The sequence below is a fragment of the Natrix helvetica genome (assembly GCF_964273705.1).
Source record: "Natrix helvetica genome assembly, chromosome: 3".
NCBI classification, from domain to species: domain Eukaryota; kingdom Metazoa; phylum Chordata; class Lepidosauria; order Squamata; family Natricidae; genus Natrix; species Natrix helvetica.
This window is the reverse complement of record NC_138549.1, coordinates 84,521,238-84,545,544: the sequence shown is the minus strand read 5'-3', so window position 1 is coordinate 84,545,544 and position 24,307 is coordinate 84,521,238. Positions and strand designations below refer to the sequence as shown.

Below are 24,307 nucleotides of genomic sequence, written 5' to 3'. Positions count from 1 at the left end.
TGGAACAGCTTGCCTCTAGAAGTTGTGAATGCCCCAACACTGGAAGTCTTTAAGAAGATGTTGGATAGCTATTTGTCTGAAACGGTATAGGGTTTCCTGCCTAGGCAGGGGGTTGGACTAGAAGACCTCCAAGGTCCCTTCCAACTCTACTATTGTATTGTATTGTATTGCTTCCAAATATAGTAAAACTTCAGCATAATGAAAAAGTCATAGGAAGGCTATGTAAGTTAACTCTGTGTATTAAATCTAACTTTGTTTCCTTCAATTTATGTCATTTGCCTAAGTATGGGGTTAAGTAAATAGCATCACTTGTTCTAAAACATTTATGTAACAGACAATGCTTTCATGATATCTGAAATCTGCTAACCCAAGGATTTATTTCAGAGAACTTCAGTCATCCATCCTTTATTTTCTATAAGTGACTTTGGGGTCACCAAGGGTCCCATGACATTCTGGTAAAAAACATCCTTGGTATCATACCAGGTTAGCATTTATTTTATTAAAAGAATTTTTACAATACACAGGCAACCTCCTACCCTAGGCATTCCTACAGTGTCTTCAATGTGTACTCAGCAGATATACATATGTACACTATTTTTGCAATTCTGCAGTTTCTGGTGCTTCTACAGTGTCTTAGAACACATTCCTTTTCAATGAATAGAGACTTAAGAAATGATTGCACAATCGTCTTGATTCAACTTGCTGCTTAGCAAGTTTTGACCAGGACACTACATATTTGAGGTGGACAACTCAAGGGGTCTTCCCAACCACATAGCCCACCACTTTTTGCTGTTGCCAGACCTGTCTTTAAGAACAGTCACTGATATTCAGCCTCAAGTCATCAGTTTTATGTACTACTTTTGTTTTTTAAGCTTGTATGTAGCCAAAGGCTTGAAATTCCATACTCTCCAAAGATGTTACTGTTCCAACACGCTTACGATCTTTAGAAACACTAGAAAGGCTGTCTATTCTAGACCCATAGAGCGGGATTACTCCCGTCTGTCTTCTGCATAGTTACAAATAAAAAACGTGTCACTCTCGTAGCCTTGAAAATTAGGATATGATCAAGTTGAAATAAATAGTGAAGTACAGAAAGTCCTCAACTTACGACCATAATAGAGCCTGCTATATATCTCACTGTTCCCTACAGGCCATTTTTGCCAAAACCCAAAAGTGATGCCGGTTTTCGGCAAAAATATAAAACACGGACCAGTTGTTGAGTGCCTGACATGCGGTCGCCTGACGGGGGGTGGGGGGGGGGCACATCCACCAGAACTTTGGAACCAGGTTGTAAGTCCTGGAGAGATCTGTCGTGACTTTGAACAGTCTCGAAGTGACCAATCATAAATCAAGGACTACCTGTGCAGAGTTACATCTAAATATTCAGAAAAAAGGCATATGAATAAACATATTACCTTTGTGATATTAAAGCACATGATCCTCCCCGTGCAATCTCTCTTTTGTTCATACAATTTATAGCAAACTGGTTACATTTTCTATAGGTTCTCTAATTTATATCTGCCCATTTCACCAAACAAATGATTCTGGGCAGGTGCAACACGTTCTTGGTTTTTAACATTAAAAACCTCTGAATTAAAGTTTTCATTTTTGGGATGTCTGAAAATAAAACCAGGGTTCCTACTGAGCTGCTCTTCACAAAGGATGTGCAATTAAAAAAAAATCTACATGGTCATTTAAAAAAAACCATCTTGATCTCCCCAATGCATTCTTTAGTAGAATAAAATGGTTGCTGAGCCACTGTCTGAGAAAACTGCAGAACCTGTGTAGCAACGCAATCCCCGCCTCTTATGCACTTGGATGCAACATTTCAACTGAAACAAGAGAGAGTGGAACTTGTGACGCTGGAACAGATGTGTAGTCATTTTGGCAATGTAGTTAAGAATTGATACCAAAGATCTAAATGAAATATACAAAATGGGACACTAGAGTTGATCATTAATATACTTTAATAAAATATCTTAAATAAATTCTTAACAAAATCATAAAAGCTGAAGACATTTTTTTGCACAAAGTGGACCAAATCATTTCTTTTAGTGCAAAATATACAAATCAATACAGGGAATTTGTTTTCCCTGATCTTCACCTTATCTTTGCTGCGTGTAGTTTTAAAGCCATCTCAATTTCAGCTCTACAAATAAGGAAAATAAAATATGAAATTAGCCATAATAAGAAAAGCATCTGTAAATAATGGGGGGGGGGAGTTTAGTATAACAATATTTTTGCATTCTGTCACTGCATATGTTAACTTTTTGAAGATTTTTTGGATGTAGGCAAAATATACAAAGAGCTACATATGATAAAATAAGCCAGAGGCATATATAAACCTAATCAACTTAAAACCACAGATTCTCGGCAGCACAACCGCCTACTGTATACTATTTCCAAACTTCTAAAAAAGGCCCAAGGACCTAAGCCTTCCACAGTGTGCAGCATGAACAAAAAAATAAAATAAAATAAAATCCAGAAATATGACCCCTACGTGCAGATTGTCTTTTCTGGCATGAATAATTTTGGCAGAAAAATGATGACTGCTACTGGAAATCCCCTGACAGCAAAATGATACTTTGGAAGCATCACAATGACTTATTTTGCTCAAATGCCAAAAAATAAAAAACATTCTGCACAGATGTTATTTTAAAGATTATATTACTATTTTACAGTGAAATTATGTATTTGAAGTGGACTTTATGACACTTGGGAAAAGATTAATGCAGCCAGCAATGCAGTGATCATAGCAGTGTTAATTTTAACAACTTGATACTACTGGAATCTTGTTATTTTTGCCTTCTTGTATTAATATATCTCTCATAAATTTCCAAGTAACAACTTTCAAAATCCCCAGAAATCAAGGAATTCTGCTTCCAGTTCATCCCACTGTGAATTCTTTCTACCAGATACTTAGGTTTGGTCATTCTGGTTAAAAATGTACACTGGAGCAATTTATTTTAAAACATACACCTATGTTCTATTCCTGTGATGGCGAACCTGTGGCATGCAGCGCCCTCCTTGTGGGCACGTGCACCATCATCAGCGGCTCTTCTGGTTTCCGGCACGAGCACACATGTGCGTGCCGGCCACCCGGTCTTTGGCTTTTTGGCACTCCGGCAAGCACAAAATCTAGCTGGCCACCGCAACGGAAACCAGAAGACTGGGTGGCTGGTGCGTGTATGTGCTCCACTCAGCTGGTCTTTGGGTTTCCAAGGGTCTGGCACAAACATGCGCATTCCGGTTTGGGCACTCAGTGCCGAAAACGTTTGCCATCACTGTTCTGTTCCATCCAGATTTCAGATGAAGGGAAGTAATACAGGTAAGTCCTCAACTTACAATCGCAATTGAGCCCAAAATTTACATTAAGTGAGAACAATGTTAAGTAATTTTGCCCCATTTTATGACTTTTTTCACCACATTTGTTAAGTGAATCACTGCAGTTCTTAAATTAGTAACATGGTTGCTAAGTGAATTTGTTTTCTCCATTGACTTTGCTTGCCAGAAGGTCGCAAAGGGTGATCACATAATTCGGGGACACTGCAACCATCATAAATGTGTCAAGCATCTGAATGCAAATAATATGACCATAGGGATGCTGCAACGGTCATAAGTGTGAAAAATGGTCATAAGTCATTTTTTTCAGTGCCATTATAACTTTGAACGGTCAGTAAATGAACGGTTGTTAAGACGAGGACCACCTGTACCACATATAAGAACAGATTCTCCTCTCTGCTACTGACCCACATTTGACTGAGGGGTTTCTGTTATCAAATGTTTAGCTATAATAGAACAGTGCAACCCAGGGCAATCAGCAGTATCACCTGATGTTTAGAATTGGTTTGTCTCTTACCACAAGCTGCAATTCAATGCTGTATTCATTGTTATAAAATATTCTTCTATTTCTTTCTTTGATCTTTGCAAGCTTGCTGTTCTGATAGACAAAGTTCTAAAAATAATAGCAATGCATTATCCAAACTTATTATATTTAATACTATTATTATTTGAGCAACCTCAAATCAATTGATTGTCAAGCCAATATTAAAATTTTAACATTACTAAATTTTAACCAAAAGTTCTTTGTATTCTGGGATGAAACATATATCCTGTAGTAAATGAAATTATGTATTCTTGATGGGTAAAAGAATACATGAAACAAAAACAGTAACAACTAATTTCCTATAAAATGCTGTTTTATTTGTCCTACAAAACAAGTACATATGACATATTTTGTTGCACAAATTTAAAATTAAGATAACTTTCCATCAATATAGAAAATATATAATTAAGCCACAGTTCTAGGTAGAATGATTCTTGAATTCTTAACCTATAGATTGAATCTATAGGTTAAATATAATTGAATCTATAGTTTTGAGAGCATAGGGTAAGGCTTTAAATCAGAAATCCTAAGCATACTTAAAAGAAATCCCACCTCCCTCTGGTTAAATGGGAGTTATATGTAATTAATGCTATTTAGCACCACAATTATCATGCAGTTTAAAACAGATGTTTAGAAAATCACGTTAAATGCCTAGTCTATAAAGACATAGCATTTGACATCAGCAGGAAAAATCTTTTCATTAATACATTTTTTAAACCGTTCTAATAAAAAATGGCTCAATTATCTGAAAAACGTTAAATAAATTCTGTTAGAGTATAATAGTAAGCTTTAGTTTTTGGGGAAAATATTTAAAGGAATATGAGATGAGAAGAAAATAGTTGTGACAATTGTGACTGATGGGCTTTTTTAAAGCTATAGTTTAGTAGGGAACATTCTTGAAGTTTACCTTTATATCACTGAAGCATCTATTCAACTCTAAAAATCTAGAATACATTCTAATAGAAACTCCTATTAGAAAGTGGAATACGTTTCACAGTATATTTTTCACCTTTCACCATGTTTCAACTGGAAAATAGAACACTAAACTCGATAAGAATGCAGGTGTTTCCTAAAAATGTTTACTATCAACTTTTGACAGAACTACCTCATTTTAAAGAATTAAGGCGTTATAAACTGCTTTTGGGAGTGCTTACCATTAAATCTTGATCCATTAGGTAGGGTTTATCTGAAGAGCCATCATTTGTTTCTACATCAACAGCAAAGCAAAGGAAAAGAACATCCACTGTAGTCTGAAATACTGATAAGAAGTTATGGGCAATGAAATAAGCCAAAACAGCAACCAGCAGCAGTGGCAAGGCCCAAACTTTTAATTCCTGGTGGTAGTTAAATGCCATCAAGCCCCCAAAAACGGTGAAACATGCTACGAACACCTATATCAGGATAAAATCAAATATGTTTTAAAAGGTAACTCATCCAAAGAAGGTACCAACTGTATGCAAATGCTTAGTATTAGGGTTGCTTGGATAGTGAGATGGACGACATATAAATTTAAATAAATAAATAAGTATTAAGATTATGACTATTTTAAAAAAATCTGCTGGGACATTTTCACCTAAACCTTCTACGTTGTCTCAATAAATATTGGTCGACTATTTTTTTCTCTTTTGTTTGGCCTTTCAGTCCTGCCATATGTTGCTTTAATTTAACTGAAGAAAATATCTTCACTGTTTTATTTATGAATGAATCTGGCTTTCCCATGAAGAGGCATCTCTTCTTCCCATCACTTGAACAACTGGTTATCTTCTTTGAACTCCCCATCCCCCCCAAGTCACAGATTTCCATAGTGATGGAAGCGGCTACACTGTGGTGCGGGACCCACTGGATGCCACCGTCAACACCTGTCTGTACCAACTGTAGGTCTAATTTGGCTATAAACATATGTAACGATCAGATGAATAAAAAAATTAAGAGAGGGTTCTGCCAATAGGGGGATCCAAAACTAACATAACACCCCAATGCACACTATACTTTGACACAATTACCAACCCAAACAATACTTTTTTGCTTGCTCAGTAATCAAGTCCTAAACATGGTCATGGATATCGTACATATTTACTAGCTTCCAGAGAACAATTTAATTTCCATAAAATTTGAATTTAACCTTGAATTTGACTGATCCACCATATGGACTAAACAGGATTTATAATGAGGGGGAAAAGGTTAATAAAGTTTTACCTTTGCAAGAAAGACAGCAAAGTCACTGAAGCAGTTGATTGTCATGGTGTTAGTTACGTTTTTTGATAAAATAACACTGGCATCTTTAGCCGAGGTACAAAAATTTGTCCCATTTATGATAGTTGCCACATATGCGTTCTGCAATCAGAACATTAATTGGTAAAATAGCAGAAGTAACAAGACAGAAAATAGGATATCTAAATTCATCATACTGTGGAAATTAAATTACTTGCATAACTTTTAATCTAATTGTCCAATCCTACATATCATTCAATTAAAAATATTTTTAATATGAGGACAATCTTTTCTCTAGTTTATTTAGAAGTGTGGAGATCAGTAAGCTTCATTCCTCAAGAACCAAACTAATTAAGCATATAAATAGGAACACCCAAAAGTCTACAATTACTTTTCCCAATAAGCTATAAACATCCTTATTTTATGTAGTGAAAAATGAGCCATTCTTGTCCTCTTTAAAAGAAGAAATTTCATGTTGGCATATTAATAAGTACACAACTCTGCAAAAGTTATTCTTAAAAAGAAAAGGTCTGCAAAGATTATTCTTAAAAAGAAATGTGTAGTCTTCTAATGCTTGGAATTAAAATTCTGATTGTGGGCATGAATGGGACTGAAAATCCTCTCAGCATCTGTTTAAATACATCCTTCAACAACCTAAGATTAATATTCTGTTCTTACTTTTTTCCTGTGCTTAGTCCTTTGGAACCTATGAAAATTAAGTCAATGTACACAATGATTTATTTTCACCAGAGAGTTGGGAAATATTAATACAGAAATATAAATCCAGATGTCTATAATAAATCAAACCAAAATAATACAGTGTAAAACACACATACATGAAATCAGTTGTAATCCATGAAACTTCTACATAATATTTATGCTGCCATAGGGGGTAATATGACAATGACTTCCTGAATATAGGATACGCACAACATATCAACAATAAAAAAAACCCAATCTCCCCCACTATGTAGAGAGCTCTCCTAGAGACCTAATGGAGCAGCAAAATGAAAAAAACATCATCTAAAATATTGTACTATTAACCAGCTCAACTTAATTATTTTAGTACTTTAAAAAAAATACATTCCAACATGGAGCTTTAATAGATATTATTCATTCCACAAGGGATGATTTAAAAAAAAAAAGAAATTTGTGGGGGTTTTGTCTTCTTCCTAATACAACTGCTTGCAATTTACTCCCAAGGACTGAGAACATCTTATTATAGAACGGGGCAGAGGATGAAACAGCAAACAAGGGATCTCTTCCCATTTAAACTAATTTTCTTTTCTCTCTAATTGCCTTCTGCATCCTAATTCAGGCTCCCAACCTTGGGAGCAGATTCCAGGTGTGCATAGTCAGAAGTCAAGAAAAGCAAAATAAATAAATAAATAAATAAATCCTAGCATACAAATCCTTGAACTCTAAAAAGCTATCTAGTAATAATTACAATTCTCTAGAACTAATACTTAAGTACAATCTTTTGTAAACTGAAGCAGCAGTCAAGATAAACACTGAAAGTAACAAACATTGATTCACCCAATAATTGGCTAAGTTAAGGATATTTTGTTAAGATTTAAATCTTTCTCTAATTTATGTATCATAAACTAAATATCTTGATTAAGGGAACATCACAAAAAAGTAAGCTTCAGATATTGACAGCTTATATTTCAGAGTAAATTACTCTGGATTTCACTCTGGTTTTTTTGCATTAATATGCATGGGAACCAAAGAAACAGATAAATAAGGAACAGGGTTGTTTACATACTTCAAGTTTAATAGGCGAAGAAAATGTTTAGGAAAAAATACGTCTACACTTCCCAACACAGACAGAATGTCAAAGGTCTTGGAAAAACTGACCTGACAGCTCCATGAGAAACGCTATATGGCACAGGTCCAGCACTTTAAAAATCCTACTTGTGAAAAATAATTGCTACTTTGCGTCACAGCCAAATTCTATCTTCCATTCTAAGATTCTAAAAATTATCCCAGTGAGAGGAAGAGCACCGTAGCAACAGAATCTTCTTTGGAAAGAAACCGAAAACAAACCAGGCACACAACTATGCCCAGCATCCAATCCACAGCCTGTCTGCATTTTTAGAGTGGTTGGCCATTTCCCACTATGTAGAGAGCTCTCCTAGAGACCTAATGGTGCAGCAAAATGAAAAAAGTAATGATCCAGAGACTGTGACAGATGGAAGCTGTAGAAGGAAGTAGGTTTTTTTTTTAATAGCAGTAAAGGAAATATTAATGGGATAATAACACAACCTCTTTCAGATACGCGCAGGGAATAAAACGGCTTTAGCTGGAAATAGCCGGATTATTTGTCTTGTCCCCTGCGTACAATGTGAACATATGCACCTATGGACAGTTCTTAATTGCATAATGTGGCTTCTTTTAAATGTTCCTTCCCCGAGTTTGTAGAGATGCCAGAAAGTAGAGCTATTTGGAGTGTATGACACTGGAAAGAATACCAGACAATACAGCTCCCCAAAGTACTCATAAATTGATACATCCCTGCGGCCGATTCGCTCTCACAGGGAGGGACTCCTCCGGGTGCCGTCCACTAGGCAGTGCCAGCGGGCGACGCCCAGGAGTAGGGCCTTCTTGGTGATGGGCCCGACCCTCTGGAATGACCTCCCCCGACATTAGAATAACGACTGATCTCCGCTCCTTCCGTAAAAAACTTAAGACCCACCTGTTTAACTTAGCTGGCCTGGCCTAACTGTAGCTTTGTGTCCCTCTAGCCTATATTTTAAATTTTAAATGTTTAGGGATAGATTTTTGGGGTTATTTTAATTTTTAAATGTAACTGTACAGCCTATCATATATTTTGTTTTAATGGGTATTTATAATTATCTAAGTTGTATATTGTTTTATTGTGGTCTGTACACCGCCCCAAGTCCCTTTGGGGAGAGGGGGCAATCTATAAATTTAATAAATATACATAAATATATAATATATATATGATAGACTGACTTTAAGCGTTGTCAATAAGCAACCCCTCAAATTAAGAGAGAACAAAATAATTGTATCTCTAGAACAGAAGCAGGAAAAAATTATACATAACCTACAAGGTAACAAATTTCTGCTCTAACCTTAAGTAGGTAATTTTTTTCCTCTTTTGTCTTAGAGGGTCCCCGATGCCTTCCAGACATTTAATCACCATTAATATGTAACCTTCCCTTGCTGATGCCTGAGCTAGGCAACTCCAGGGGCAGATGGAAGGGCTATAAATTAAAGTATGCCTAATTAAAGTATCCCCCTTTGTGATTCAGATTCCAGAGACAGTCCCCACTGCTTGGATTCACCAGGTTGGGATTTGAAAGAAAACTTGGTGCAGTAATTATTGGGAAAAGTTTTATTAAACAGGATTCAGTTTATGGGCAGTCCTGGTGTTTTCTTTCATGTCTTCCAGCTTCAGTACCTGTTCTGCAAATTCTAAATTTTCCAGCAACATAGAAAATTCAGAAAACAAGATTAAATGATGTAACTCATCGGGCTGGTACTGCTTAGAGTAGGCCAGGGGTCGGCAACCTGTGGCTCTAGAGCTGCATGTGGCTCTTTTATCCCTCTGCTGCGGCTCCCTGTCGCTAGTCGGCTACACAATTGATAGGGCTTTCGATTAGGATAGGTAGTGGAAAAAGGACGCCGCGCTAGGAGGAGACTCTATGGTGGGGGACCCGGACTTCCGTTCGGCTCCAGAATTGAACGGGGAGGGGGGGGGCTTCTAAATAGGATCTTTGAGGGTCTTTGAGTGTTTAAGGTTACTGACCCCTGGAGTAGGCAGTCTTGCGGATATCCACGGTCTCAGCCATAAACCAGCTTAAACCAGCACCTTAAATTGTATCCAGAAACCATCTGGTAAACAATGCAGGATCTGCAAACTAGGTATCATAAGGTCCTAATGGCAGAAGCCAGAAAACATGGAGGCCATACATTTTGGACCAACTGTGGTTTCCAAGTTTTTAAAGGCATACTCAAATTGTGCAATTTACAATGGTCAAATTAGGTGGTTATATCATGCCATATATGTACATAAAGTCCCATGATGATGGATCTAGAAGCATCCCCAAGCCATGAAAGTCATTACTTGTGGATGGGGAGAGCAGCTGGAACCCCTTTATAAAAAGCACCACTCCTCCACACAAACCACCCACTGTTTCAGTTTATTGCCCTGTATAACACGGCACGGCACAGCACGGAGACGGCCTTGGTCGCATTGGTTGATGATCTCTGGAGGGCCAGAGATAGGGGTTGTTCCTCTATCCTGGTCCTATTAGATCTCTCGGCGGCGTTCGATACCATCGACCATGGTATCCTGTTGCACCGGCTAGAGGGGTTGGGAGTCAGGGGCATCGTTTTACGGTGGTTTGGCTCCTACCTCTCTGACCGGACGCAACGTGTGTTGGCAGGGGAGCAGAGATCGACCCGGAGGCCACTCACATGTGGAGTGCCACAGGGATCGGTGCTCTCGCCTCTCCTGTTCAACACATACATGAAACCGCTGGGCGAGATCATCCGTGGTTTCGGGGTGGGATATCATCTGTATGCTGATGATACTCAGCTATACATTTCCACCCCGAACCACCCCAATGAGGCCGTCGAAATGATGTCCCGGTGTTTGGAGGCCGTACGGGTCTGGATGGATGGCAACCGACTAAAACTCAACCCTTCCAAGACGGAGTGGCTGTGGCTTCCGGCCTCCCGGTTCAACCAGGTGCTTCCATCTCTGGCCATCGGGGGCGTGCAACTAGCCCCCATGGAACAGGTGCGCAATTTGGGCGTCCTCCTAGATGCCCGGCTGTCCATGGATGACCATGTAACAGCCGTGGCAAGGGGGGCGTTCCATCAGGTCCGCCTGATGCGCCAATTGCACCCCTTATTGGACCGGGATGCCCTACGCACAGTCACCCATGCGCTAGTGACGTCTCGCCTGGACTACTGCAATGCTCTCTACATGGGGCTTCCCTTGAGATGCACTCGGAGACTACAGTTGGTCCAGAACGCGGCCGCGCGGGTGATTATGGGGAGGACTAGATACTCCCCTGTAACACCTCTCCTGCGCGAGCTGCACTGGCTTCCTGTGGTCTACCGAGTGCGTTTCAAGGTTTTGATTATGATCTTTAAAGCGCTTCATGGCACAGGGCCTAGTTACATGCAGGATCGCATCCTGCCCCACACATCCCTACGACCAATTCGCTCACACAGAGAGGGAATTCTCCGGGTGCCGTCCGCCAAACAGTGTCGGGGGGCGACACCCAGGAGCAGAGCCTTCTCTGTGATGGGCCCAGCCCTGTGGAATGACCTCCCCCGTGACATCAGGATTACTTCCGATCTCCGCTCCTTCCGTGTACAGCTCTTTCAATTATCTGGCCTGGCTCAACCGTAATTTTTCTCACTCCTCCTGACTGTCTTTTTAAATTTTAAATTTTAATTGTACATTGGGTTTCTTACAATTGGGGTATTTTAATGGTGATTTTTAACTGTCAAAATGTTGTAATTTGTTACCTCCTCCGTGCATGTGTGTCTTTGTATATATGTATGTTTATGTGTTTGTACACATGCTTTATGTTCTATATGCTCCATTGTACGCCGCCCTGAGTCCTGCCTGGAAAGGGAGCGGCTAATAAATTCAAATTATTATTATTATTATTAACAACTATCATATGGCCAGATATTAATTAACATTTCTACAGCTTCAACTGAAAACAGTGCCTTCCACGATATAAGCTAAAATTACTTCTAAGCTTGCCTTCATCTTCCAATTGTCCTCTCCCCTACTTTCCTTATTGCATTAGAGAAGGAAATGATGTTTCATTCACACGAATACTGAACATGCTGCCTCAGTGATTTTAATTTCTTTCCCGCCAGAAAAAGCAACATGAAAATGTTTCCTATTATATCAAATAATGGCAAGCACCAAACTTTGATCAAAATAAGAGGAAGGCCTGCAACAAACCAATCTGCCCACTTGTAAAAATCAGGACTCAAAGCAATAATTATATCACTATATTAATGTGTATTCCACCAAAATGTAAAATAATTCTGGGGAAACACACCTGAAAAAAATGTATGGAACACTACTATATATTCCCAGATTAGAACAGTTAAGGGTATGATAGAAATAATGCCATGAATGACATTGATTCCAATGAAGGAGTTTCCTTTTAGATTTTTACAGAAGCTGATTATATTCGCATTTTGCGGACTATAATTCACTAGGTGCTTATGTCTGGCAGAATGAAATAATAAGATTTAGATGCATTCTAGTTTCGTCACATTAGTTAAATCGGTCGTTATAAATCACAGTAATTATTCTACCTCCCATGTACCAATGAATAGGCCTATTGAACTCAATGTGATTTATTTCAGCTAAGATTTAAAGCACAGTCCTGCATGCTTTCTATAAAATCAGCTGGAATGAAAGGGGCAAAGGGTTCTTAAATAAAGATCATCTTTCTTTGCGCGTTGTTACAAAACTGGGATAGTAACTGCCTTGGAAACATTACTGATCAGCATAGCATTTCTTTTTCATGTGACTTTCATTTTTATGCATGTGATATTATCCAATTTATATAATATACCTGGTTTAAATATCCAAGAAATCTTTCTAGGCACCAGAAACTGCAAAAACAGCATTTGAAAATACACCTTGCACATACATTCTCCTGTGGAAAAAAGCACAAGTTGTAAATTAATTATCAAAGATGCCAGAATTTTTAAAAAAACAAGTGTTTCAGATTCTTCTAACACTTCACACTTCCCATGCACAGAATACAAGATTCATATTCATCAATTATATTCATGATTCATGAAGTAGCTTGAAAGGACCTTGGAATCTTGGAATTAAAGTTCCTGCAATGATAAATAGCAGCTTTGGTGTTTTATTTTATTTTAGAAATACAGGATATTTTTCAATCTCGGAAATACATACCTAGGATTTTCAAATGTAATTTTCCCTTATCACAACCATTTTCAGCAACAAGTGTACAATTTCTTTGACATAAATTAATTAATTAATTTTACTTATTTATTTTTCCACATTTCTGTCCTCTCTGTCTCCCTCAAAGAGTTATAATCTTCTTTACCATTCATCACCCAAACTAGATATGCGTCTACGTTGCAGCGATACCAAAGAGACTTCTGTTTTAATTTTTAGATTAATAATAAGCCTTGAACTATAATATATAACATTTCCCCTTTCTCACTGAGAAGTTTTCTTCTTTTTTCCCTTTTCACTGCACGGTTTTTCTTTTCTAAGGTGCTTCTGCAATATTAACATCTTTTATTTTATTGCTTCTTTCTGAGGAAGTAAGATAAGCAATTAAGTTATGTTTAAGTGAAGTAAAGTCAGATTTAATAATGGGAACATCATTGATCAGAAATCAGAAAAGTTTGATGATAGGATGTTTAAGTATGTTTAAGTGAAGTAAAGTCAGATTTAATAATGGGAACATCATTGATCAGAAATCAGAAAAGTTTGATGATAGGACACTATATAGAAATGTAAACAATTGCACAGTTATTCTTGAAATACATTTAAGGGATCTTTGAAAAGTTCCAGCAATATATAATGAATAATTTTGGTTCGTCTACAAATCATTTCACTCATTTGCTAATGAACCAGAATAAAGAATACAGTATCTAAAACACTAAAGGGAGTTTTTGAGTTAGGATCGTAATGGAGTCTGCCCATTATGGTCACAAGTAATGATTGTAACACAGGTCATTCATGTGATCAACCCAATTTTACATTTTTTTGCAGCAGTTGTTAAGCAAATGCAGGAGTCGTAAAAAGAACACTGTGTTCATTAAATAAACAGAGGTTTGCTATGGGGGTGTAGTTCTGACAAAAACCAGAACTGCTGGTTTTCAGCAGAAATGTCACAAACTTCATCCAAGATTTTGCAAACAACCATAAGTGTTCTGGTTACGTAACTGGGGGTGGGTGGGGGTTGTGGCCCTCTTCTTCCTGACTGGCATCCAAGTAAACTTCATGAGCTCTGTCCAGCAGCTCTCCCACTTAAGTTTTTTAAAACCTTAAGAAATAGATGCAGAGTACCCCGATTATGGCCAAAATTACCAAGAAGGAAAAGCAAATGTCTAATCCTCCCTTTGCTCTCCCCCCTCCCCCCACCCAAGTTAAAATTCCATCATTTACACTTATGGAAAATGCCAATGATGAAGGGGAAGAACTAGTTTTGATTTGTGACAATGATACAACCAATCGAACTACATCATTATTTGCAAAATATTATCAAAGCATACTTGTCTTTCCTTGACACCTAAATTATAGCAACATGAAGGACAACATAAATGAGAAGGATGAAAGCCTGCACATTTTCCTGCTACTTTCTGGTTAATTTGATCTATGCGTATAAACCTAATATTGCATACTTGTCAGCCTTCCATTTTAATATATGAAGTTCTGGAAATTTCTTTCATTTTGTCTCACTGGAAACTTAAGCACTCAAGGGGTCATGATACCTTACGAACAAAGTTGAAACATCAATCCACATACCCTCCATTTCTGACTCACTCATAATATACATTTTCATCTTCCCCTCAAAGATAGTTAGCCTTAGCCTAAGTTTGTGCAGTATTTTTTTCTAGCTATCAGGGATCAGGAGCAAATCATGAGGATATGAATGCTTTTCATAGTAAATCTGTTACAATGGAATTTATTGCTTTTTAAGTTGTTGCCTGCTGAGATAAGGCTAAGTAATAAAGTCCAATATAAAAGTAAGCAAATAAAGAAAGACTGCATTTGCATTCCTTACTTAGATATTACATTTCTACACTTATTTGCCCAATTGTTATGCTGCAGTGTTAGAAATCAAAAGTAGGAGCCTACCTTGTTTTTCAGAATGTTATAAACAGACAATAAAAAAATCCTTGGGACTCTCATGATAGAGATTATAAGGGACCCCTTCACAACAGTTCCCAGATGATAACAAAAAAGAACTGATACAGAACACAGGATTGGATGACTTGATAGTTTACTCTTATTTCTACAACGAAAAATAAGCAAGCATGAAAAACTGTACAGAAAATGAAATATAAACACAATATAACTATCAGAATCTTCTTCCAATAGTTTGGAAATACTTTCAAGTGTTTACAGTACTCCATTTTCCAATACACCAAGTATGAACTGGAGTTTTATCCTTGCAAAAAAATCAAAGTCACTAAGAGTAAATTGGGCGACCATATACATTTTGTTAATAAATAAATAAAACAGCACTTTTAATTTACTTACATTTTGTATCATTTTATCATTTCTGTTCATTTGTCAATTCAGAAGTTACACTATACAGGTAGTCCTCGACTTACAACTGTTTATTGAGTGACTGTTCAAAGTTACAACAGCACTGAAAAAAGTGACTTGACCATTTTTCACACGACTGATGTAGCATCCCCATAGTCACATGATCAAAATTCAGATGCTTCATATTTATGACTGTTGCTGTGTCCCAAGGTCATGTGATCACTTTTTGTGACCTTCTGACAAGCAAAGTTAATGAGGAAGCCACATTCACTTAACAACCATGTCACTAACGTAACAACTAAACTGATTCACTTAATCATGGCAAGAAAGGTCATAAAATGGGGCAAAAGTCACTTAACCAATGTCTCACTTAGCAACAGAAATTTTGGGTTTAATTGTGGTCAGAAGTCAAGGTCTACCTGTATACTCCTATTATACTAATATTCTTCCCCTTTTTCAACAGACCGAAAACAAACCTCAAGATATATGAAAACCTGTTAAGGCAGATTTAGAGGCCTTGGAGTGAAGTTAGATAGCTAGCAGTGATTGAGAAAGCAGGAGAGTTGACTGTCGAAGGTTTACTGTTTCCACACAAATTATCATGGGGCAAATCTATTCTTTACAGACAGCTTTCATGGTAAGGCTGAAAAGAGAGAGAAAGTAGCCATATGCAAAGACAAAACAGCCAAGCCAAGAGAGAAAATGCCAACTAGTGTAATTTCCACTGCACCTATCATCAAGTAATCTCACGTTAGTCATGAACAACTGGGTAGCTGTGAGAGCCAGTCACTCCCACTCAGTACAATTCACCTCACAGGGCTATTGTTGTGGTAAAAATAGAAGGAAAGAGCTTCTCAGAGTCACCTTGAATAGCAAGATGGGCAGCAAATAAATTTAATAATTAAGAAAACATGCCCTTCATCCTTGCAATAAATTTAATATTTACAAAAGAAAATAGGTGAGCATGGAATGTTCCAAATACATCAGAAAAATAGAGTAATAGAAAATGAAGAAGTGCTCTAGGACTTTAGAATTCAAACAGGCAGCACCTGCCACATAATACCCCAGACTTAACAACTGTTGACAAGAATGACAAAAATGTTTGGAAAGTGGTCATGGTATTATCTGGAAACATGAAACAGAAGAGAAAGAACTGAATAAAATCATGAAATACAAAGACTGCAAATAGAAATAGACTGACTGTGGCAAAAGAAAGCAACAATAGCAGCAATATGAGCCCTGGTGGTGTAGTGGTTAGAATCCAGTATTACATGTTGACTCTGCCCACAGACAGGTGTTCGATCCTGACCGGTTCAAGGCTGAGTCAGCCTTCCATCCTTCTGAGGTTGGTAAAAGGAGAAGCCAGATCGTTGTAGACAATAAGTGACTCTATAAACAGCTTAGAGTGCTATAAAGCAGTGGTCCCCAACCTTTCTGGCTCTATGGAATAACAGCGGGGGCAGGGATGGTTTCATGTGTGGAACCTAATCCTGTGCATGCGCAAATGAAGCTTCACGCACTCGCCCGCTGCTTGTGAAGCCTTTCAGAATATTTTTTATAAAAATGGTAAAAGAAAAACAAATTAAATAAAGTTAAAAAAACCAGAATTTAGAATTAAACACCATCCTATTTAGCCAATACTGAATACTGCAACATAGTGAAGTTAACTAAACTAGATTCAAGAAAACTTATTTTGCCAGGGCAAAAGAACACCCACTAAAATGCCTGTTCTAACATAAATTCCCAAGGACCCACAAAAATTTCTTACTGCTACACTACAGCTAAATGGCTGTACTGCTTTCCTGTGTTTCAGTATTTTCAATAGGAAATACCATAAAAGTGGTATGCATATATTTTAGTTATCCAGCCTACAAGTCTATTTAAGGGTAATGACTGGATTTTTGTATACAATAATTATTAACATATTTCAAATGGTTCTCTGTCTGAAATAAGTTTTTTTAAAATCTCAGCTTCAATGGAGATAAATCAAAATGCCTCTTAATAAGCACTCACATTTGAAATTTCATGTAACATCTGAAGGTATTATGATTTCATAGTTAAATTAGTATAGAAACCAAGTGTACAATATTTGATATATATGAGGGATTATGCATTCATTAGTAGTTAATTTCTTACAGACATTAAAAGAAGAAACTGTCTTTGCTTGATTACCTTTTACTTGTAAGATTAGATAATTAAGGTGCACAAACCGAATGTTCTGAAATGTCTAGGAAAAGGTCTAGAAATTCTTTGATTCTAACCAATAATTTCTTTGCCTCTTTCTTGGCAAGGAAAAACGGGAAAAGACCTGCTATTATATTATTCTTTGTATCTAAAATAAAGCCAAATATACAAAAGGTATAAAGCACCCAATCTTTAGCAAAAATAATAGGGACTTAAAGAATGCCATCAGCTGGTCTACTGACACATATAATCTTCTCCAGCATTGCGGATTCAAGGTCATATAATATGCTGAGGCTAGAAACTAGGGCAATTCTCATGGTGTTTCTAGTAGTGCAATCATGTAAATATTGTATGACATTTAAGAGGGATTGAAGGAAACACCACTTTGAGAAAATGCTTCGGGGCTGCTGTTTTAGCAACATTTTCCTAAACTGTCCTCATGATTGATATAGCACAACTACTCTTATATGCGCTTTATTGTTCTTGCTGTTACAATTTTTAAAAACACATTAGTGACGTTTGCTCTTTGTTTAAGTCTGAGAGGTACCTAATCCCATAGCAGCAACTTTACAAGTTTAAAGCTAGCGCCCAGCATTTCTACTACTGATTTTAGTAGAAGAGAATTATACAGTGCTTATTTTCCTCCTTAACAATCAAGCAATGCTTTTGCTACAAAATAATACTGGGAAGAATACTATTCACATTTTAGAAATGGTGATATAGGATAAGAGCCTCCCCACCCCCCACCCCGAGAATCAATGAATTTGATAGCTGAGTTTGCACCTCGGTGCATGTTTATTGAAGTACTCTGCCAAACAATCAAGTTTCCAAAAATGTATTATCTGTTAAAGTAAAATTCTAGCTATATATTTGAATATTCAAAGCCTATTTGCACAAACTATATATATAGCATACTGTTATCTGAATCCCTTGTTTTCATTACCGTTTTTAAGGAATGCATCTTTCATCAAAAAAAATTTTTTAAAAACAAAGCATGTTTCATTACTATTGTTTTAGGTCAAACAGATGTCTCCTGCAATAGGTAATCTCACAACCCTCCCCAGTTTAATTCTGCTTAGGAGAAAAGAGGAGAGTGACTAATGGACTGCATAGTAAGGAAGCAGATTTGCAAAACTAAAGTCTCTCCAGTTTCCTGTAACTGTTTACTAGCTAAAAAGGAAAGCTTTATACAGACTGATAAACAAAGTTCTTGTTCACGTCCCTCCCACAAAATATGTGAATAACATTGTTGTTTTTTTCTTTTCTATATTTATAACATTGTTCTACTATATTGATTCATCTCATTTTCTACACGCTGACAATGCAAATAATAGGAAGAGAGATCAACACCAGGGGGACTTCACATTTCCCTCTGGAAGTGTAAGGTTTTCAATTCAAACGCCTATCGTGTAACTCAGGGGTGTCCAAACTTGGGAACTTTAAGACTTGTGGACTTCAACTCCCAGAATTCTCCAACCAGCATGGTTGGCTGGGGAATTCTGGGAGTTGAAGTCCACAAGTCTTAAAGTTCCCAAGTTTGGACACCCCTTGTGTAACTTTTACAATTATTAGTGGTATTAAGAGAGTCAAGTTTAGTTCTGACATGATGCAATCATATTTGAAAGAGATTCAAACAAATGGCAAAAACAGAAAGGTATTCATTAGAGGAAATATTGGTCAAATCAACATTTCTTGCCGAAACTAGTCCGAAATTATTTATCCTATACATTCTGGTTAAAAGGATTTAAAGGATGCAGTGTTAAAAATTAATGTTTTATGAAAAATTTTCTATAATTCTGTGTGTTCTAAAAGTATCTTAAGCAGTATTTGTCCTGTGTAGATGCTCAGAATCCTTAGTTATGTTCTAAAAAGAACGTGTCTGAAAAATGAAACTCTTTTTCAGACACAAGACATAATATTTACATTTCTTTGCAAACTGAATACAAATCTAAATTACATATTTTGTAGCAAAACAAAGCAAAAACATTACGCATCACTGGATATAATTAGTGTGAATTCCTTCTTTCTCTCCTCACCAAGCTACTGAAAGTAAAATAATTACACCATGTTGACATTTTATGAAAATTATGAAGTGGAAAGAATTTAACCAAAATCCTTCATATCTAACAGGGGTGAGACATCCCTGCTATAAAAATAACTGAAACTTATGAAGTAGTGATTCTGTAATGCATGAGCTCAACCCCTAGGGCATTTTGTACGGAAGCAGACAAATAGCAACAAAACTTTACCAGGGTTCTCTTTTGCATCTTTTCTTACTTCCCAAACTTAGTTTACACTCCTGGGATTGACTGGTGATTCCCACTCCTGGGATTGACTGGTGATTACGAATGAGCTATTGTGCCACGTAAGAATATTTAAAGACAGAACCACCTGTCAAATGAACCTAATATTCCTAATCCAACAAATCAACTCCCTACAGACTAACTATTCTGTGTAAGCCAGGAAAGTTAATTCAAACACACAAATCTGTTTACCTATGCAAGGGGATGAGAAATACAAGAGAAAATCTAAATGTATTGTTTCAAAACACATTGTGCTATTAACCAAATAGTAAAACATAAAAATCAGAATTCCAGTTCTAATTGTGGATAATCTCAAAGTTTCATGGAAACACTGGAGTACTGTGAAGCCAGAATATTTCAGTATTTACAATATTTAATGAAAAAGAAGCTTTTAGGGACTGCTATCTGATAAATTCTTCTGATAGTACAGGTAGGCCTGGAGATATGACCATAATTGAGCCCAAAGTTTCTTTTGCTAAGCAAGACAGTTGTTAAATGAATCACTGCACTTGGTAAGTTGGTATCACGGTAGTTAAATGAATCTGGCTTCCCCATTGACTTTGCTTGTCAGAAGGTGGCAAATGCTGATCACATGACCCTGGGAAATTGCAACCATCATAAATACATACCAGTTGTCAAGTGTCTGAATTTTAATTACATGACCATGGGGATGCTACTATGGTCATGTGAAAAATGGTCATAAGCCACTTTTTTCAGTGCCACTGTAACTTCAAATAGTCACTAAATGAATAGTTGTAAGTGGAGAACTGTGTATAATTTCTTGCAGGCTGAAACTCAACAAACCGTTGCTTGGATTGTAGCTTAATTGATGCCAAAGGCACTGATTTCCCTATTCCATTTTGATAGAATTTCTAAAACATAGAGCCTTATCACACACATTCACTCTCTAATAGATATACACACATGTAATACACATGCTAAAAAAACAAGCAACTTATCGTACATTAAACAGACCATTAGAAATAATTTAGGTTTTTAATTTTTGTTAAGCTTTTATATAGCTCTTTTAAGATATTAAATGTGCTGTGCATTCAGTGACCTGGTTTATGCTTAATATTAAGCTCTAATATGTTTGATTTGTTTTGGCTTACTGTGAACCAAGCTATTATGGCCTATTCAAAAAACCATGGCCAAAAAATAAATTCTTGTTTAATGTTATGTGTGAACCATGCCACATCACCATAATCCCAACAAATCTTATAGATTAGTTAAATATTATTATTTCAAAATGAAACAGCAAGCTTGATTGATTTACCGGTAATTCTAAATAACTGCATGTATTATTTATGAGTCTGAATTCTCACTTGTAAGTTAAAAGCATCTACTTTGGTTTTCTACTAATTCTTGTTATGTTTCAAAACAATATGCAATTATTTTAGATGAGAAATGATAAGTAAACATGAATGGCTAATTTATCATACTAGAATTTTCTCAAAGAAAGTGAAATATAAACATAGAAGATTTGGCAATAAAAATTTTACTTATCACTGGTCTTCTTAAACAATTATCAGAAGTATCTGAAGTGAATAAAAGATTTGATTGTTTGAACATAGGATTGAGTTTGAAATAGAACTATGTATTAATGATTAAAATGTTATTGCTAAAATGTATAAACTTTTGTTGAAATATGTGACAAAAGAACAAGTAGAAGAACATTTGATAAAATTGATTAAAATGTTTGGTTATTATATATTAAATGAATCAATTGGAAAATACGTGGTTGAAAGTACTGAAATTTGCATTATTCTCTAATATTAAAACAGAATTTTATAAAATGATTTATAGTTGGCATTTATCACCACCAAAATTATCTAGAATGTATAAAGGTGTTTCAAATGTTTGCTAGAAATGTGAACAATGTGAAGTGACATTTTATCATTTGGAGGATATGTGAAAAAGCTAAAAAACTTTTAGATATGAATAATAATGAATTCAAAAGATTTTGAAGATTAAAGTATTATTGAAACCAAAGATAGTATCTATGGTTGACTGGAAACACTTCACAGATTTTTTTCATGAAACAGAAAAGAATGCACTTATGATTTGTTGATTTGATTAGAAAAAATGGGTAAAAGAAAAAAGTAAGCTTTTTTTGATAACTTTAGAGCAGAGGAAATCAAAAGCTTCCTCATATTTTCTAACTTTTGTTTTTTCTTCCTTTCTCTCTTCTCCTTACCCTGTATAAGCTTGTTAGTTTTATATTCTTTTAAATTATATATACTGTATATATGCTGGTCTTGTTGTATTCGGGTCTGTTCCCATGTAAGATTGAGATTGTCTTGGCAACGTTTCGGTGAGGTCTCACTCGCCATCTTCAGGCTGGGTTTTGGGCTTAAAGCGTGGTCGGGCTGCCATCTTTCTATAACTCTTGGTGGGGTGTCTGCGGAGTGCTGGCTTTGTTTCAGTAAGTGGAATGATTGGTTGTGTGGTTGTATCATAATTGGTAGATTGGTGCTCATTGGTGCTGGCTGTGTGTCCGTTGTTGTTTCGTGTTGTAACGGCCTGGGTGGTGGGTGGAGCTCATTTGTTGACTAGGGCTGGTAGGCAGGAGGTATCGTCACGTTTATTCATGTTATGGGAGTGTTTCTCTATTTCGATAGCTTCCATAATTATTCTCTTGTTGAAGTGTTCAGTTTTGGAGATTAACCTGGTTCCTTCAAAATTAATTTCATGTCCTGTAGCTTTAAGGTGCTGGAAAAGGGAGGAAGTTTTTTTTTCTTACTGCATTCTTGTGTTCTGCGATGCGTGCATTTATTCTCCTGTTCGTTTGTCCTATGTATGTTGCAGGGCAGATTTTGCATGGTATTTCGTAGACTCCTTGGTTTTCTAGCTGGATTTTGTCTTTGGGGTTTCTTAAGATGTTGGCTATTTTTGGTCAGTGTTGAAGGCTGTCTTGATATTGTGTTTGTGGAGAATTTTGCTGATTTTATCTGTGGAGCCTTTGATGTAAGGGAGGAGGGTGATGCCATTGTCCTGTTCTGTGTCTCGGTTTTTTGGGGGAGTCTCCCTTTGGATTAGGTTGGTAATTGTTTTTCTTGTTGGTGAGTGCTTTTTCTTGTTGTTGTTGTAAGTTGCTTCTGGGTGGATTACTGGAAGGCGTTTAGGGACGACTGCAAAGTTGAATCCTCTGGAAAGGACAATGATTTCAGCTGTGGTGAGGGTTCTGTCTGATATGTTGTGTACTGTTTGTTTCCTGAGTTGCTGTGGAGGGGGGTTGGGCTTCTGTTGTTTTTCTAGTCTGTGGAGTTTGTTGGTGTGTTTGTCTGTCTTGTAGGAGGTTTCTGTTTCAGCTCTCCAGAGGGCTAGTTTTTTCGATTTGTCCCAGAGTGCTGGGTGGATTTTGTTGCCGAGTTTGAGGTGAAGAGTGAGTAGGTCCCGGTTGGTTTGGTCTAGTAGGAAACGAGGTCCTTTCCAGAGGATTCAACTTTGCAGTTGCCCCTAAACGCATTCCCACTGAAGACATCATATGTGGAGTTGAAGCTACACTCACCAAAATCAACCCAGATGAAGCCAATAAAATCAGACTGGCAGTCAGCAACGTCCTTTGCTCCAGTAATCCACCCAGAAGCAACTTACAGAAAGAAGAAGAAATAGCACTCACCAACCTGAAGAAAGACAACAACATAATCATTCTCCCAGCAGACAAAGGTAACGCCACAGTGGCGATGAGCACATCTGACTACCAAGCCAAACTATCCAACCTACTCCAAGGCCCCCCTTACAAACCTCTAAACAGAGACCCCACCACCTACCTGGAAAAAACCACCAAATCCAAAATAAAAGCCTCTCCCATCAGTGAAGAGATCCAGCAAAGAATCATCCCCACAGAGAATTCTTGCAGATGCCCCAAACTCTATGGCCTCCACAAGATACACAAAGAATCGATATAGTTCACTTGGACTTCAGTAAGGCATTTGATAAGGTAGACCATAACCTACTACTAGATAAAGTAAAAGAATGTGGGTTGGACAACATCACCACCAGATGGATTCGTAACTGGCTGACGAACCGCACTCAACGTGTAGTCCTCAATGGAACTGCATCTACATGGAGGGAGGTATGCAGTGGAGTACCCCAAAGCTCTGTTTTAGGGCCAGTACTCTTCAACATCTTCATCAATGATTTGGATGAGGGAATAAATGGGGAACTCATCAAATTTGCAGATGACACCAAGCTGGCAGGAATAGCCAACACTCCAGAAGATAGGCTAAAGATACAGAAGGATCTTGACAAACTTGAACATTGGGCACTATTCTAACAAAATGAAATTCAATGGTGAAAAGAGTAAGGTTCTACATTTAGGCAACAAAAACGAAATGCACAGTTACAATATAGGTGGTACCTTGCTCAACAGTAGTAATTGTGAAAGGGATCTTGGAGTCCTAGTAGACAGCCATTTAAATATGAGCCAGCAGTGTGCAGCAGCTGCCAGAA

At 37.1% G+C, this 24,307-nt stretch overlaps 1 protein-coding gene across 1 annotated transcript in view; it reads right to left on the bottom strand.

Moving 5' to 3' along the window:
* Positions 1 to 1,949: 1,949 nt before the first annotated feature.
* The window catches only part of SLC44A3 (solute carrier family 44 member 3), a 44,438-nt gene continuing 22,080 nt past the window's right edge, over positions 1,950 to 24,307 (bottom strand). Inside the window, exons 11-16 of the mRNA XM_081946297.1 lie at positions 14,952 to 15,108; positions 12,682 to 12,765; positions 6,083 to 6,220; positions 5,041 to 5,277; positions 3,860 to 3,955; positions 1,950 to 2,149 (exon numbers count right to left, since the gene is read on the bottom strand). Coding sequence (XP_081802423.1) covers positions 2,144 to 2,149; positions 3,860 to 3,955; positions 5,041 to 5,277; positions 6,083 to 6,220; positions 12,682 to 12,765; positions 14,952 to 15,108 — 718 coding nt within the window. The 3' untranslated portion in view covers positions 1,950 to 2,143. The remainder of the gene's footprint in view (positions 2,150 to 3,859; positions 3,956 to 5,040; positions 5,278 to 6,082; positions 6,221 to 12,681; positions 12,766 to 14,951; positions 15,109 to 24,307) is intronic.